General features: G+C 43.8%; 1 protein-coding gene across 2 annotated transcripts in view; it reads left to right on the top strand.

The window, feature by feature from the left end:
• LOC126109576 (uncharacterized) overlaps positions 1 to 18129 on the top strand; it is a 558983-nt gene that overhangs the window by 13247 nt on the left and 527607 nt on the right. For both annotated transcript variants that reach the window (XR_007523689.1, XM_049914608.1), the window contains exons 2-3: positions 1608 to 1743; positions 6414 to 6546. Coding sequence is in view for 1 of the 2 variants with exons in the window: in XM_049914608.1 (XP_049770565.1) it covers positions 1608 to 1743; positions 6414 to 6546 (269 nt within the window). In the remaining variant the exon portion in view is untranslated. The remainder of the gene's footprint in view (positions 1 to 1607; positions 1744 to 6413; positions 6547 to 18129) is intronic.

Genomic DNA, 18129 nt, shown 5'->3' with positions numbered 1-18129 from the left:
CCCCTGGAGATGGATATCTCTAATGAAACTGCCCTGCGTTCTGTCTTATGTCGCAAGGTTTTTCAGCTTTGGGAGACGGAGTGACATAACAGTATGCACAACAAACTGTGTGTCATTAAGGAGACTGCGAATATGTGGAAGTCTTCCCTGCGAGCCTCTTGCATAGAATCAGTTGTTTGTCGACTCAGTATCGGCCGTACGTGGCTCACACCTAGTTACCTCCTCCGTCATGAGGACCCACCTCAATATCGGTGTGGCTTCCAAATTACACTTGTCCACCTCTTGCTGGACTGCCCACTTTTTGCTGCTCTGTGGCGGACTTTTAAATTTCCCAGCACCCTACCTTCGGTGTTAGGCGACAATGCTCCAACAGTAGCTCTAGTTCTATGTTCTATTTGTGAGGGTGTGTTTTATCATTTGATATGAGTTTTAGGGTATGTCCTTTGTCCCTCTGTGTCCTCCACTGTACGGCTTTTAGGGTGGTGGTTTTAATGTAATACAGAGTGGATTGCTTCTCCTTTCTATTCTCATGATCAGCCAGCCATGGTAATCTGCATTCTAGTTTCTAATTTATTTTTTCTACTTCAGTAATTATCGTAAACCTCTTTCGGTCTCACTTTGACTCGGACACACAAACAAGTGATCATTACTTAGTTTCTGGAATATGACAGTTTTGTCTCCTGTTAGGATTTTGTATCGACATCTTGCTTCCCGTTGATAGAATTTTTTAAGCATTTCCTTACAGTAATTGACACTAAAGTTTTGTGGCATTTGTTGGGAACAGATCTTTTTCATAGCTAGATGTTAATGCAAAATCAAATACATTGCAGTCTCATCGTGCCTTGGGATGTATCACAATAAGTCGTGTGCCAGTCCTTTCGGATCTCATCTTAACATAATTTACTTCTCACAGAATCATGTTTGTGATGAATTGTAAACAGCCATCTGTGAAGGTGATTATCAAAAGTTGAACAATAGGATTTGAGGCACGGTTGTTGATTTTGGCCATTACAAAAATTGTAAAGTCGTATAACAAATCTCTCACACACAATTTCCATTTTTCGCAAGTTTCCTTAAATGCAAGCTGAAAAACCTTAGCCAGTTTCTGGTGAGCTGCTAGAATGAGTACGATACAACTGGTGTCGTGCTGAAGTGGGGTTGATTGGTTGTGATGACACAGTTCTGTAGCAGTAGCCTGAAGTCTAGTTTAGGGTGAAAGGTGATAACTTGGTAGAGTTGATGAAAGCAATGAAAGTGAATGCTAAGTAAAGGTTGTTGTAAGACTGGCATCTAGTATAGTCTAGGTTCATATTTGTTTGTATTTAAACAGTTCACTACAGCCGAACACTGGTTGTGCTGCTGTCATTCTAGTTGTTCGTCTGTTTCTGAGCTGTTTTTTCTAACAGTAACAAATGAAAAACTTTAAAACAGTGGTAACTGTGCATTTCACTAGGTGACACTACTGTGCTGTGTAATTTGCTAAATATTTGTAAATACCCTGATATTTTCTGATGTCTTGTAACTTTTGTATTTATATTATTTCTTTGACTATTAACTTTTATTTTTAACACGGCAAACCAATCGTAATAGCATGTTGTACTATCCAGTGTGTGTAATCCACAAATACGACCAATCATAGAAGACATGATGATGCGCATCTGTCCAGAAGAGGAGGTGAAGATGATACGGAGACGTATGGCTTTGAGTGAAATGAAAAAGAAGTCTGAATCTGATGAAAAAAATGTAAGTTTGCACTATTTTAAAAAAGTCTCTGTGGTGATTATTTGCTGTTATATATTGTTAGAGGTCTAGTCGTAACAGATCTTCCTATCCATTCTTTTTGCATTAGCGTTACCATTACTGATACAGCTGTGATTTTCATCTGTACTTTATCATTCATAGACTACTTGAGCAGATAGCATCAGACCAGATCTATCTTATTCTCTTTTATGTATGTGCTTATTTAACCCAGAAATTGTCATGATGGTGTAAGATGTCTCACCATAACACTATGAATACAAGTAGCTCCAGTACACATGCACACAGAATGTTTTATGAGGCTAGGACAGTTGGTTAGCTGTGGTCTTGTTGAAGGCACATATCTGGTATTTGCCTGAAGTGATTTAGGAAAATGACAAAAAGCCAAAATCTGGGCGACAGGACAGAGCAAACTATTCCCGAAGATGAACTCGGTGTCTGTACAACTGCAATGCTTCATTCAGTTGGTTCCAGTTGTTCATTGTTCTTATGTTAATTACATAACCTGCATGTACTCCCTCGATGGTAATATAGGTGAGCCATAATGGTGTGGTTAAGATTTGGGAAATCCAAGAATCTTGGGTTGTTGCCAGATTGTAATCAGTCACTTTCTGCTGCAAGCCTCGGTTCCACTTCAGTGTTCGGTGTGGCAGTGAAATGTTACATGTCTCAGTGATTGGGTATTTTTCATAACAGTCTGTATGCCATGTTCTGAGTGAGCAGACTATTATTTCAATTGCTCTGTCTGCAACAAATTTCAGCTGGTAATAGCGAATATACTGTTAATGATTTATTAGAGGAGGAGATGCACTTGGATCGTAAGAAGAGATTCCAAAATCGGATATTGGGTTTTAAGGCATACCCAGATGCAGATACTCGGATCACGATTGAGTAATGAAGAGTAGAGAGAAGTGTAAGATAATCTTCTGGAAGAATCAAAGTGGAAGGAGTTGGATACTGAAGCACTGAGGATGGGCGAGATGTGTTAGAGGTTATCTAAGGCTGTAGATGCTGTGACAAAAAATTCACAGTAGGCAGTTCAGTTGAAGAGGAATGAACTTTTCAAAAAAGGGCAGTCACTTAAGTTGAACAGACAGACATAAAGGCAACAAAAGTGACTGTAAAGAAATGTTGGGTTACAGAAGAAATACAGGGTGAGCACAAAGTCTTGCCCTGATCATAAAAAATTATAACAGAATAACCATTTGTCATAATAAGTTACATTTGATGCTGTTACATAGGCTAGTGTTACTAGTTGTTGCGACCAGTAGATGGTGCTAGTGCTCCACAACACCAATGCGGTCTGTTAGGTCACGTTAATTGCTGGAGAAATGGCATCAGAGCAGGTGAAAGAGCAGTGTGTGCTTTCTTTTCACAAAACGAAATCACCAGTCGGTGTTCAGCGTAAATTTCGGGCTTCTTATGGACGCAGCCCTCCTGACTTTAAATCGGTAAAGCGAGGTATGCAAAGTTTAACGAAACGGGCAGTGTTGAAGATCGTCCTCGAAGTGGCAGGCCTTGTGTAAGTGATGCAACTGTTGATAGTGTTAGACAATCATTTTGACAGAGTCCGTCTAAATCGACTCGTCGAGCTTCTTGTGAACTTCAAATATCGCAAGCAAGTGTGGTGAAGATTCTTCATGAAAGGCTTAGGTTGTGTGCTTACAAAGTGCAAATTTTGCAGGCCTTGCAACCGAATGATTTGCTGACACATGCTGAATTTGCAGCTGAGATTCTAAACAGGATTGATGGTGCTAATGATTACTTAAATCGCATATTCTTTACTGATGTATCCACCTTTCGTGTCAGTGGAATGGTAAAGAGGCATAATGTCCATACAAGGGGTTCAGAGTCTCTACATGCTACTGTACAGTTACTGTGAAACAGTGAAAAAATGAATGTTTGGTGTGGCCTCATGCATAACAAGGTTTTTGGTCTGTTTTTCATCACGGAAAAATCCATTACCGCTAACATTTACTTCCATGTTTGGCAACAGTTCATTGCCACACAGTTAGAAGAATATAGACCGTGGATACTTTTCCAGCAAGATGGAGCACCCCCCATTGGGCTTTGATGGTGCGTGATTTCCTGGATGAAACATTTCCGGATCGGTGGGTTGCAAAGAACGGTCCAACACCCTGGCCACCCTGCTCTCCAGATATTACGCCCCTTCACCTTTTTTTCTGGGGCTATATCGAGGACAGTCTTCGTCACACCAGTTGCTGACATTGATGAACTGAAGGCTAGGATACAAGTTGCTGTGGATACCGTGACAGAATACATGTTACGAAACACCTGGTGGGAATGTGAATACCACCTCAACATTCTCCAAGCTACCGAGGGAGCACACATTGTGGTTTACTAACATAAGTGGTCTAAAAAAACTAGTAACTATGTAACGGCATCAAATGTAAATTATGATGTACTTTCAACATAGCAGCACAGTCAGCAATTGTGATAATCTAATATATAAGACACTATCAGCCTCGATTGTGGTAATGAAACAAACCTTTACCTAGGTTTCAGCCCAAATAATTGAGCCTTCTTCAGAATATATACCTGAATCTATAATTTGTCTAAGAGGGCATGGTCTAGAAATAAGACATGCCCTCTTAGACAAATTATAGATTCAGGTATATATTCTGAAGACAGGTCAATTATTTGGGCTGAAACCTAGGTAAAGATTGGTTTCATTACCGCAATCAAGGCTGATAGTTTCTTATATATTAGTAAATTATTATGTCAAATGGTTATTCTGTAATTGTTTTAATCATAGCTGCACTAGTTGGAACACTCTCCCATAACCTCCAGGCCTCGATCTTCCCTAATTGCTGTCCTCCATCTGCCTCTGCCCACTTCTCTTCTCCCCCTCTGTAGCACTGCACACCAGTGTGCATGGGTCAGTGAAGTGGTGAAATGCACCTATTCTAAACTCGCCAAATTACTTGTGCTCGAGCTACAGAAAGTGGTATTAGTTGGGGTAATTCACTGATGACTTAAGGGAATTGCTTCCGATGTATGAACACATAGGCTAAGAAGTGCACTGACCAGTGAAGGAGGTTATTGAGAGTAACATAGTACTTTTTAATTTCATTTATCTTCAGTAAAATTTGTAAGCAAATGTGGTGCCATATTATGTCTGAATTACCTTCATTCAAATATTTCTTGGAATAGTCTTTCGCCGGCCGGAGTGGCCGTGCGGTTCTAGGCGCTACAGTCTGGAGTCGGGCAACCGCTACAGTCACAGGTTCGAATCCTGTCTCGGGCATGGATGTGTAGGATGTCCTTAGGTTAGTTAGGTTCAATTAGTTCTAAGTTCTAGGTGACTGATGGCCTCAGAAGTTAAGTCACATAGTGCTTAGAGCCTTTTGAATCAATAGTCTTTCATTGTGACATTCTCAACCATTTTGTTTCAAATACTACTTCCAAATCAGTTTAAAGCTGATGTGACATTCTTTTGGTTTTGGCTGACACTATTTTTGAATACTGAGGCGAGTATTTTTTGTACTGTAGAACAATAAAAATTCATTAGTAAATTTGTTGTGAGCTACTTTACCTTTCCTTCATACTGTGTTCTAATAACTTTCCTCAGTATAAATAAAATATATAGTAAATTATTACATATTCCTGTTGTTACAGAGTATTAATATTGAACATGCTATTCATATTGAACATTATACTGGGTGTACATAAAGTCCAGGAACACTTTAAATTATTTATTGCACACGAACTAAATATTGTACAGATGTCATGCATATTGCATTTTGAAGAGAAACTCTGAAAGGTGTGTTTTTTTGCAAGCATTGAGTATGCAAACCGTGAGTGACTCGGCAGATGTCAATATGGTAATAGAATTCTTGCCATGCCCGTACCAGTGTGGCAGTCACTTCTTGTATTCTCCCGGAGCTCTTCTACGTTGAGTGGTAGAAGCAGTACGTACACCAGATCATTAATTTGTCCCCATAGAAAAAAAAGTCTCACAGTGTGATTTGGCGATTGGGGAAGCCATTTCATGAAGCAGCTGTCCCCTTCTGTAACACGGCCGTGTTTTGGCTAGCACTGACTATTGGCAAATTGCCAAACTACGCTATGGCTGTATATGTGGGGGGGGGGGGGGGGGGGGAGAGGGAGAGAGACTTTGTTTCTCTTCAAAATGACATATGTATGATATCTGTACAGTGTTTGGTTCTTGTGCAATAAATAATTGAAAGTGTTCCCGGACGTGATGTACACCCTGTATTCATATTTCTTAGCAAACTTGTTTACAATGCTAGCTCAACGTGTAATAACCACCATTAAATCAAGTGGCAACTAAAAGTGTTTAATTAGCAGCCATGGAAGTTAGATAAATAAAACTTGCTCTCACATACAACAAAAAATTACTTCTGGAAAATTTGGAATTTCAACCTGGAAATCTCAGAAATTGTATGAGTCATCACCTTGAGCTTTTTTGCATGTTGATTGTTTTCCATATTTCTCAGCACTGACAGACAGTTTACTAAATTTATTGAAAATATTTATATAGTATGTCTGTCTTCCATAAACAGCTATCTGATGACTGACACTGGTCTATCAGTCCAGTTGTCATTACATTGAAGCCAAACCCACAAAAATAACAACTAATTATTAATAATGCTGCATTTTATTTCTTGCAGTCAAAGGAAGAAGAAAGGTTAGCATTGCTAAGAGAATACAGAGCATTAAAAATGGAAGTCCAGGAAAAGAAAGCAAAGGAATTAGCACAAAAGGAGAGGATAGAATCTCTTAAAAGAGAGATCAAAGAAAAACGTACGTCTTTTCCAATGTTGGTTAGTTAATGCCTTGTAATATGCAATAGTTGATTTTAATTATTGTTAATATTACTATTACTCGTAGTGTTTCAATATTTATACCACCATACTGCTGAAATTCAGTCCCAGTAGTGATCATTCAAATGGTGTCATAAACTGTTTTTGAGAGTGTGCTACAGAAAGTGCTAAAGTTGGAGACAAATGTCTGAGAATTCAGGCAAAGGAATTGCTAAAAGTATATAGACATGGGCCCCATTAAAAGGACAGACTGCTTAAATACTACTTTGATGGTTGCTAGAAAGTTTTTCCTTTACTGCAGTGTAAATGATGTGCTGCTACTCTGTCAGAAGATTATAGGCATCTTTGCAATCATCCAATATCTTTCTTAGAAGCAGAGCCACATGACATTCTGAAAATCTTTTTGGAAGGTTTCACATCCACATATATGCATTATTCCATCCAGGAATTTCCAGTGTTATGCATTCCCACATGTTGCATGATGTTGAAGAGAGTGGGGAGGGGGGGGGGGGGGGGGGTTGAGAGAGAGAGAGAGAGAGAGAGAGAGAGAGAGAGAGAGAGAGAGAGAGAGAGAGAGAGAGAGAGAGAGAGAGAGAGAGAGACTGACTGACTGACTGACTGACTGACTGACTGACTGACTGACTGAAGGTCATCAGTAAAGAACATGTAACTAACATTTCACAATTTGTTGTGATCAACCATAAAGGAACTAGTAGTACATTGGTAATAAAACATACATGCATAATAAATATACTCATTTCAAAGATGTTTCCTTTTCAGTGTATTATACTTGAACTATCTTCTCTACCGTGATCAATTCGATGAGATGATAGGAGTTATACAGTTGCTCTCAGATCCGCAGCACTGTAGCAGATGTGATTTCATGTCAACATCTAGATAGTTCTTTGCTCCAGGAATGCATCATTGTTTCACTTTTTGTCTTCATTTTACAACTCCTTTTAGACACATTCATTGTGATCAACCATTCTTCAGATACCTTTAATGTGTGACAAAATTAGTGTTGCTTGCAAATGTCAAATTTTTGAATTGTTCTCCCTGCATTTTGATTCCTTTGCCAAATTTTTCTGTTGTCCTCCACTGCTTGTTCAGTCTACCTATTGAATAGCATTGGGGATAGGCTACAAACCTGATTCACTCCATTCTTGATCACTGCTTCCCTTTCGTGTCCTCAGACTCACAGCTGCATTCTGGTTTTTATAGAAGTTGTAAATAGTCTTTTGCTCCCTTTTTTAATTATACAACTTTCAGTATTTCAAATAGTGTATTCCAGTAAAATTTGTCAAACGAATTTATGTAAATCTACAAATGCTATAAACACTGATTTGCCTTTCTTTAACCAAAGTTGTAGGATATTTGCTATCGTGATCCACCGACAACGCCTGACAACATGCGTCAGCGCATTGTCAATGCATGTGCGAACATTACGGAAGGCGAACTACTTGCTGTTGAGAGGAATGTTGTTACAGGTATTGCCAAATGCATTGAGGTTGACTGACATGATTTTGAGCATTTATTGCATTAATGTGGCATTTACAGGTAATCATGCTGTAACAGCATGCATTCTCAGAAATAAGTTCACAAAGGTACATCTATCACATTCGAGCAACTGAAATAAAATGTTCAAATGTACCTACGTTCTGTATTTTAATATAAAAAACCTACCGGTTACCAACTGTTCGTCTAAAATTGAGCCATATGTTTGTGACTATTACAGCACCATCTATCACAAAGTGGTCCAACTAAAACATTCATATTTCTTTACGTACTACACAAATATGTAATAAAAAGTGGGGGTTCCTATTTTAAAAAATGCAGTTGATATCTATTTTACCTATGGTAGTGCCGTCTAGCGGGCCAACCATAGCGCCATCTGGTTTCCCCCTTCAAGCTAGACAAGTTTCGTTCGTTGTAGTTCTTTTGTTTGATGCTTATTTCGAGAGCTATTTGGCCCAGTCATGATCAATGGACCACCCTGTATAGTTGAAGCTTACATTTGTACTGGCTCATAAAATTATTCAAACACTGCCTAAATATTTAGCACTCTATGAAAGAGTAATATTCAGAAGTTGGTAACAAAATGGTGATGCAGCGGTGTCTTATTCTGATTGTAACTGTAAGTCTTCTGTTAGTAATATGGAGCTGGTTGTTTAATAGGACCGTACCAAGACATTAGTTTTCAGGACAATGAAAAACATGAAACACTGCATAAAAATTCCCCCCAGGGGGTCCACAACTCTTTCGTGGATACGTGCGTAGCGAGCACGGGACCCCGAGCTAATGTGGCCTTCCTTCCTTTCCGGACTGCATACCTTCCCATTCCGCATCCTTCCCCATCCCTATCTTCGCCCCTCCTCCCCTCACCTCTGGCTCTTTCCTTCCCTTTCTCCCCATCTGGGAGTATGGTTTGTGCCTACGTCCGGAGACGGATGCTCGTAAATGTACTGCATTCTTCGCCTTTCTTGCTTTTATGTCTTCTTCCTTCCTTTGTCCTTCCCTTTTTCCTTACCTCTTCTCTTTCCCTTTTCTCCACTGCGGCGTTTGAGACCTCTCTTCTTTCCTTTCCCTTTCTCTTTCTTCCTCCCTGTGCGTGTCTGAAGGCCGACCCACGCCCTTCGTGCGTAGCCGGTGACGGGGGTAACGCGTAATTCCCCGCCCCGGGTAGACAGGTAGGACACGTACGTACCCCCTGGTAACGGCCAGGCCCAGGGAGGGGTGATTACCCGAGCTGATACCTTCCGAAAATGCCGATTGGTCCCTCCGTCCGTTTGTCGGGAGGTGTGACCTGAGGTGTGAACAATCACCTAAGGCGTGAGTGCCCTCAGAGAGGGCCCCCACAAGGGAGGAGCGCGCCATCGGAGACGCCGGTAATCATGGGGGATTCTTCTGCAATGGTTTCCTCACCTTCCACTAAGTCTGCTCACAAACGTAAGTATACTGAGTCTCAGCCACAGACGATTCTTCCATCGTTACTACAGTTCCTTGTTGTTTCTCGGTCTGATGAAGGTCACGACTTCTCCACAGTCAACCCTTTCATTATTCAGAAAGGTGTTGACGCAATAGCAGGTCCTGTAAAGTCTTGTTCCAGATTACGGAACGGCACCCTGTTGTTAGAAACACACAGTGCCCTCCAGGCACAAAAATTGCTGCGTACTTCTCTGCTCCACACCTTTCCTGTCCGGGTGGAACCGCACCGTACCTTAAATTCCTCGTGTGGAGTCATCTATACACGATCCCTCGATGGATTGTCTGACGAAGAAATTCAGCACTACCTGTCTGACCAGGGCGTAACAGCTGTTCATAGAGTTATGAAAAGGGTTGACACGAACATCATTCCAACCCGCACTGTCTTCTTGACGTTCGACAAAGTTCAACTCCCATCGAAAATCAAAGCGGGCTATGAGATAATTTCCGTTCGCCCTTACTACGTCCCAAACCCTACGCGTTGCTATCGATGTCAGCGGTTCAATCACACCAGTCAGTCCTGTTCCAATCCGGCCAAATGTGCTACGTGTGGCAAGGATGCCCATGAGGGTGCTTGTCCACCTCCATCCCCTCGCTGCATCAACTGTATGGGTGACCACGCTGCTTCCTCTCGAGATTGCCCCGTTTTTAAGGACAAAAAGCTCATCCAGGAAATAAGAGTGAAGGAAAAGGTGTCGACCTTTGCTGCTCGAAAATTATTCGCCAGTCGCAAGCCCACCGTGCCTCAGACAGGAAAATATAGCACTGTCCTTGCTTCTCCTCGGCCAACAAAGGAGGCGGCCACGCAGACTTGCGACGTCACCTTTAGTGCCACGGTCGTCAGATCGGCCAGCGCAAAGATCGCTCGTTCAACCTCACCACTTCCGCCTGCCCACTCTATGGCTCACCCTTCGTCGGGTTCTGCTAAATCTCGAGCCCAAAAGTCGGACGCCAAGTCTTCGAAAAAAGAGCATACTCGTGAAGAGTTTTTACGTACCGCAACTTCCCAACCATCGGTTCCTCCATCTAAACATCATTCTTCCAAGAAGGCTACAAAGAAACCCAGTTCCTCTCCTTCTCCGCCAAGGCGTGTCCCATCTACAGCACCACCTGGCGGAAATCGCCCTCGGCCGTCTTCTGTGTCGCCGAGGCGCACTGCTGGTGGCCGGTCAACCGGCCGATCGCTGGTGGCAGGAGTTGCTCCTGACCAACCTATGGATGAGGATCTTCTGCCTTCGGCTGACTGCCATTCCATGCTGTCGGTAGCTAGCTCCAAGCAGTCTTTGACTTGACAGCAACTTTGGTCACAGTCCTCCATTTTCTGTTCACCCCATGTCCATTATCCACTGGAATATCCGCGGCATTCGAGCCAATAGGGATGAATTGTCGATCCTCTTAAGATCCTACTCGCCGGTCATCTTCTGTCTTCAGGAAACGAAGCTGCGTCCCCATGACCGCTTTGTTCTCCCTCATTTTCAGTCCGTCCGATATGATCTCCCTCTGTTGAAGGCTCTCCAGCCCATGGAGGACTCATGATTCTTCTCCATGATACTCTCCATTATCACCTAATCCCCTTAAACACTTCCTTCCAAGCTGTCGCCGTCCGTCTTTCGCTTTCCGGATACACGCTCTCTCTTTGTACTGTATACATTCCATCGTCCACACCAATGGCACGAGCTGATCTCCATCTTCTTGGTCAGCTTCCACCCCCCTATTTGCTGGTTGGGGACTTCAATGCCCACCACCCGCTTTGGGGATCTCCACATCCTTGTCCACGTGGCTCCATATTGCTAGACGTCTTCCACCAAGCGGATCTAGTTTGCCTCAACACTGGGGTCCCCACATTTTTGTCTGCCTCCACGACAACCTTATCTCATTTGGACCTTGCGGTCGGTACTGTTCCGCTAGCTCGGCACTTCGAATGGTTCGCCCTTGATGATACACACTCGAGTGACCACTTTCCATGTGTCCTCAGACTGCAGCCTCAACTGCCATATATGCGCCCGCGACGCTGGAAGTTTGCCCAAGCCGATTGGACACTTTTTTTGTCTCTCGCGACATTCGATGACCGTCGCTTTCCTAGCGTCGACGATGAGGTCACACATATTACCGACGTTATCCTTACAGCTGCAGAACGTTCAATACCACGCACCTCCGAATTGCCCCGGCGCCCCCCAGTTCCTTGGTGGAACGAGGCATGCCGTGATGCAATACGTGAGCGGCGACGTGCTCTTCGCATTTTCCGTCACCATCCTACTTTGGCCAACTGTATCCGCTATAAGCAGCTCCGTGCGCGATGCCGTCGTGTCATCCGCGATAGCAAGAAGGCAAGCTGGAAATTCTTTATTAGCTCATTTAACACCTTCACTCCCTCCTCGGAAGTTTGGAGTCGGCTTCGACGGTTCTCAGGCGCACCTAGTTTCTCCCCGGTCTCTGGGCTCACTGTCGCGCATGATACCTTAGTGGACCCCGTCGCAATTTCTAACTCGTTGGGTCAGCACTTTGCTGAGGTTTCGAGCTCTTCAAATTACCCGCCAGCGTTTCTCCCGAAGAAACGTGCAGCGGAAGTGCGACCTCTCGCTTTCTCCTCTTAAAATCACGAAAGCTACAATACTGTTTTCTCCATGCGGGAACTCCAACATGCCCTCTCATCTTCTCGCTCCTCCGCCCCGGGACCGGATGGTATCCATGTCCAAATGTTGCTGCATTTATCAACTCCTAGTCTGCGTTACCTCCTTCGCCTTTATAATCGAATTTGGACCGACAGTACCTTTCCCAAACGGTGGCGGGAAGCTATTGTCGTTCCTGTTCCGAAACCTGGAAAGGACAAACATCTCCCCTCTAGCTATCGCCTCATTTCTCTCACGAGTAGTGTCTGTAAGGTTTTGGAGCGTATGGTGAATTACCGTTTAGCTTGGTGGCTAGACTCCCGCAGTCTTTTAACACCAGCCCAATGCGGATTCCGGAAGCATCGTTCTGCAGTTGACCATCTTGTTGCTCTCTCCACTTATATCATGAACAATTTTCTACGGAAACGCCAAACGGTAGCAATATTTTTTGATCTGGAGAGAGCATACGATACCTGTTGGAGGACAGGCATCCTCCGCACACTGTTCTCTTGGGGCTTTCGAGGACCGCTGCCCCTTTTTCTTCACGAATTTATGGCAGAGCGCACATTTATGGTGCGGGTGAACACTACCCTCTCCCGTACTTTCTCCCAAGAAAATGGGGTACCCCAGGGATCCGTGCTGAGTGTTGTACTGTTTGCCATCGCCATAAATCCAGTTGTGGATTGTCTCCTTCCTGATGTCTCGGGCTCCCTCTTTGTGGACGATTTTGCTATCTACTACAGCTCTCAACGGACCAGCCTTCTTGAACGACGTCTTCAAGGATGTCTCGATCGCCTCCACTCGTGGAGCATCGAAACCGGCTTCCGTTTCTCACCCAGTAAGACCGTTTGTGTCAATTTTTGGCGACGTAAGGAGTTTCTTCCGCCCTCCTTACATCTAGGTCCTGTCAACCTTCCGTTTTCAGACGTCGCTAAATTCTTGGGTCTTATGTTTGACAGAAAACTGTGCTGGTCCTCCCACGTCTCCTATCTTTCGGCTCGCTGTCTGCGATCGCTTAACACCCTCCGTGTCCTGAATGGTACCTCCTGGGGAGCGGACCGAGTGGTCCTTCTCCGCCTCTATCGCGCCTTAGTGCGCTCAAAATTGGATTACGGAAGCATAGTCTACTCCTCTGCTCGGCCGTCTATTCTTCGGCGTCTCGACTCTATCCACCACCGTGGATTACGTTTAGTATCTGGAGCTTTTTACACTAGCCCTGTGGAAAGCCTTTATGCTGAGACTGCTGAACCTCCGCTGTTCAATCAGCGAGCAGTCCTCCTGAGTCGTTATGCTAGCCATCTGTCTTCTATGCCTGCTAATCCAGCCCATGACCTTTTTTTCGACGCCTCCTTTGATGTAGGGTATGCAGGCCGCTCCTCCTCCCTACTACCCCCGGGAGTCCGCTTCCGTCAATTGCTGGATTCTCTTTCCTGCCGCTTTCCGAAAACCTTGTTGACAACTTGGGGTACAGCACCGCCTTGGCTCCGTCCCCGGATCTGCCTGCTTCGTGACCTTTGTCAATTTCCCAAGGATGGTACCCCTACACTTGTTTATCGTCGGGCATTTGCTGCTCTATGTGCACAAATGACGGACGCCACATTTATTTACACCGACGGCTCGAAAACATCATTAGGTGTAGGGAGTGCCTATATTGTTGGCGACACCCCAAATCGCTTTAGACTTCCCGACCAGTGTTCGGTTTATACTGCGGAGCTTTACGCTGTTCTCCAGGCTGTCCACTACATCCGCCGCCATCAGCGGATTCAGTACGTTATCTGCTCAGATTCTCTCAGCTCTCTCCTCAGTCTCCAAGCTCTTTACCCTGTGCACCCTCTGGTCCACCGGATTCAGGACTGTCTGCGCTTGCTCCACCTGGGGGGCGTCTCGGTGGCGTTCCTCTGGCTCCCGGGACACACTGGTATCTGTGGGAATGAGGCGGCCGATATGGCGGCCAAGGCTGCAGTCTCTCTTCCTCGGCCAGCTATTCAGTCGCTTCCCTTCACCGATCTACGGAGCGGTTTATGTCGCCAAGTTGCTCATTTATGGCATGCGCATTGGTTAACACTTCCCCGTAATAAATTGCGGGAAGTGAAAGCCCTTCCTTGCGCTTGGACTTCTTCCTCCCAAACGCGTCGTCGGGAGGAGGTAATTTTAGCTCGACTCCGGATAGGGCACTGTCTTTTTAGCCATAGACATCTTTTAAGCGGTGATCCTCCTCCACTCTGTCCCCACTGCTCTCAGCCGTGGACGGTCAGACACCTTTTAATTGAATTAATCCGTTACGCTTGCATCTACAGCTATCGCCTGATCCATCGTCGATTTTAGCAGATGACACGTGCTCAGCCAACCGCGTTCTCCAGTTTATTAGTGACAGTGAAATGACGTCAGTCATTTGAAGTTTTTTTTTTTGGGGACACTCACCCCCTGTCTGTAGTGAATTTTTAAGCATTCTTTCTACTTTTAGTTTCTCCAATTTTATGAGTTTGTTTCCATTGCTGCTGGTTTTCAATTTCGGTTTTTTACTGTCTTAAGTCACGGGCTGGGCGCTAATGACCATAGCAGTTTTGCGCCCTAAAACCACAACCAAAAAAAAAAAAACTGCATAAAAATTGTCAACGTATAATTTGAAGATTGGTTTGCTGTAGCACCAACTGATATTTGTTTTTTATGTTCTGTCATATTTGCTGGGCATGTACTCTCCACTAACTTCTAGTGATAAACCAGCAGAATCACAGAGGACAATAGTAACATTTCAAAACAATGTCAACGACATATAAAGAAACACAATTAGTTATTTCAGGCAGTTCCATAACGGAGATGATGATGACTTTTGATTTCATTTCCGTGAAACAGATGCATTGTAAGAGTTATTAGCACATCCCACTTCATCGCTCATAGCTTTCTTCATAACCAGTTTGTGGTTCATATTCTCCCAAGTTCGAAAAGCTTGTCACTTGACAGTAACATTAGATAGATGTTAGTCAGACAAATGTCACAGTGCTCAAAACTATGAATTCCTCTAGTGAGACAGTCTAGTGTTTGGTTATGTTGGAAAAAAGGTGAGAAGAGATTAGAGAGACATCACCAAGAACTGCAGTTGGAGAGAACAGAATATGTGGATGAAGAAAGGTGAGTACTCAAGGAATGTGAATTTTAAAATTTTCCTGGCGAATTGACTGTTCAAACAAATCTCGGGCTTGCAGCCGGTCGTCATTCAATACTTCGCACGATATTTCAACTGGGCCCCTGCCGGTCATCTTCAGGTGAGCCGTCGCAAACTGGCGAAAATGTCCTCCGTTCCACAATATACATAGCGTACTGTAACTGTTCTGCGCATACGTCGAAAACTTGATAGATGAACCACACTGCCCGCCGGCAGCGTCCTCCCTGGTGGAACAGTGGAACTCAGTCGCCCTCTGCGTTGCCGTTTGCCACGGCCGTCGACTCACTCTGTCGTCTTCGATTTGAGGAAATCGTGGAGATGATGGGATACTGTGCACTGTCCAGCTGGTAGCCGCTGTCACGGTTTAACAGATTTTCCACCAGTTGTATTTCTACGGATTCTTTAATAATGGAGTCCCAGAAAGATGTTGCTGTGGACAAAATCATTGTTTTCTCATACTCCATTGAATGTCCAATAGAAATACAATGTTCAGCAATAGCGAACTTGCTTGGCTGCAAAAGGCGGGTGTAACATTGATGTTCAGTGCAGCATTCTTTCACGGTGCGTGTGGTTTCACCTATGTAAGCCATACCACATTGGCATGGTATCTTGTAAATTCCGGCCTTTCGTAGTAACAGACTGTCTTTAACTGATCCCACAAGGTCCGCAATCTTCGATGGTGGGCGGAAAACCACTTTTACCTGAAATTTTCGGAGGATTCTTTATTGTTAGTGCCCTGTTACCTTGTGGTGTGTACAAAGACTAGATGTATGGTCTGCTAAGTGACTCTACCTATAGGAGGATTGATTACGATCCTACAGGACGTGTGCAATGGAAAACTTCAGCACTATTAAATTCCTCCTCCTTACCGCAAGAGACCATCAAGAGGTTAAGACCACATGGTTGTATACCTCAGAGACTGTATGGCCTTCCAAAGATTCATAAAGAGGGTCTTCCTCTGTGTCCAATAGTGAGCAACATTGGAGCTCCTACATATGATTTAGCTAAACATCTCACTTCCTTACTGAGACCTTTCGTAGGCAAGTGCTCACGTCACATATTTTATCAGTAGACTGGGGGCTCTTCGTCTTAGCAGTGTAGACCTTCTAGTAAGTTTTTATGTGGTCTCACTTTTTACAAAAGTTCCTCTTGCAGATTCTTTGACACTGATTGGTAACATGTTTCCTGTTGATATCACTGCTTTGTTCAGGCACGCTCTTTCCGCAAATTATTTTATGTTTAATCAAGATTATTTTGAACAGACTGATGGTGTCGCCATGGGTAGCCTCCTGTCTCTTTCGTGGCCAACCTTTTTATGGAGGATTTTGAAGAGAGCCCTTAATCAGCTACTCTGAAACCAACAGTATTTTGGTGGTATGTGGATGACACTTTCATAGTGTGGCCTCATGGAGAAGATAAATTAATGGAGTTTCTACATCACCTCAACTCCATTTATAGTAACAACCGGTTCACCATGGAAATAGAGAAATATTGTTGTTTGCCTTTCTTGGATGCCCTGGTTTGAAGGAAGAATGATGGTTCTCTAGGGCATTCAGTTTACCGGAATCCCACTCGTACTGATTTGTACCTGCAAGCATCGAGTTGCCATCACCCATCGCAAACCATGAGTTTGCTTAAAACACTTGTTCATAGAGCTCATACTGTCTCAGATCTAGATAGCTTACCTCAAGAACTCGCCCATCTAAAGACAGTATTCAGTGAAAATGGATATCCCATCCGGCAGATTAACAGGGCACTAACAGTTAAAACTAAGAAGCAGGAAGTGAATAAAGAGGAGAACAAGCCGGAACAATCTTTAGCTTTTCTTCCTTTCGTTGGCAACACTTCGTTTAAAATAGAAAGAATCCTCCGAAAATTTCAGGTAAAAGTGGTTTTCCGCCCACCATCGAAAATTGCGGACCTTGTGGGATCAGTTAAGGACAGTCTGTTACTACGAAAGGCCGGAATTTACAAGATACCGTGCCAATGTAGTATGGCTTACATAGGTCAAACCACACACACCGTGAAAGAACGCTGCACTGAACATCAACGTTACACCCGCCTTTTGCAGCCAAGCAAGTCCGCTATTGCTGAACGTTGTATTTCTATTGGACATTCAATGGAGTATGAGAAAACAATGATTTTGTTCACAGCATCGTCTTTCTGGGACTCCATTATTAAAGAATCCGTAGAAATACAACTGGCGGAAAATCTGTTAAACTGTGACAGTGGCCACCAGTTGGACAGCGCACGGAATCCCATCATCTCCACGATTGCTCAAATCGAAGACGACAGAGTGCGTCAACGGCCGTGGCAAACAGCAATGCAGAGGGCGACTGAGTTCCACTATTCCACCAGGGAGGGCGCTGCCGGCGGGCAGTGTGGTTCATCTATCAAGTTTTCGGCGCATGTGCAGAATAGTTACAGTACGCTATGTATATTGTGGAACGGAGGACGTTTTCGCCAGTTTGCGACGGCGCACCTGAAGATGACTGGCAGGTGTCTAGCTGAAATATCGTGCGAGGTATTGGACGACGACCAGCTGCAAGCCCGAAATTTGTTTGAACACTCAAGGAATGTTTGAGGTCTTCTAAAAGAACATGACAGCCCAGTTCTTATTGTGTAGATTAACATCCATTATTTTCACCTAGGTCATGTTTGAAATGTTCTGTTATTATCTTTCTATGCTAGTATTATTAAATAACCTCATACAATACTGATGCTGTTTGTTATAAACTTAGTTATTCCCTCTTTCCTGCAATTATCAACTTACCCTGCCAAGAATGTTTCCCTTAGTCTCCATTTGCCA

Source organism: Schistocerca cancellata, chromosome 12, assembly GCF_023864275.1.
Source record: "Schistocerca cancellata isolate TAMUIC-IGC-003103 chromosome 12, iqSchCanc2.1, whole genome shotgun sequence".
Taxonomy (NCBI): Eukaryota; Metazoa; Arthropoda; class Insecta; order Orthoptera; family Acrididae; genus Schistocerca; species Schistocerca cancellata.
The sequence above is the reverse complement of the archived record's forward strand: the minus strand, read 5'-3'. Positions and strand labels throughout refer to the sequence as shown.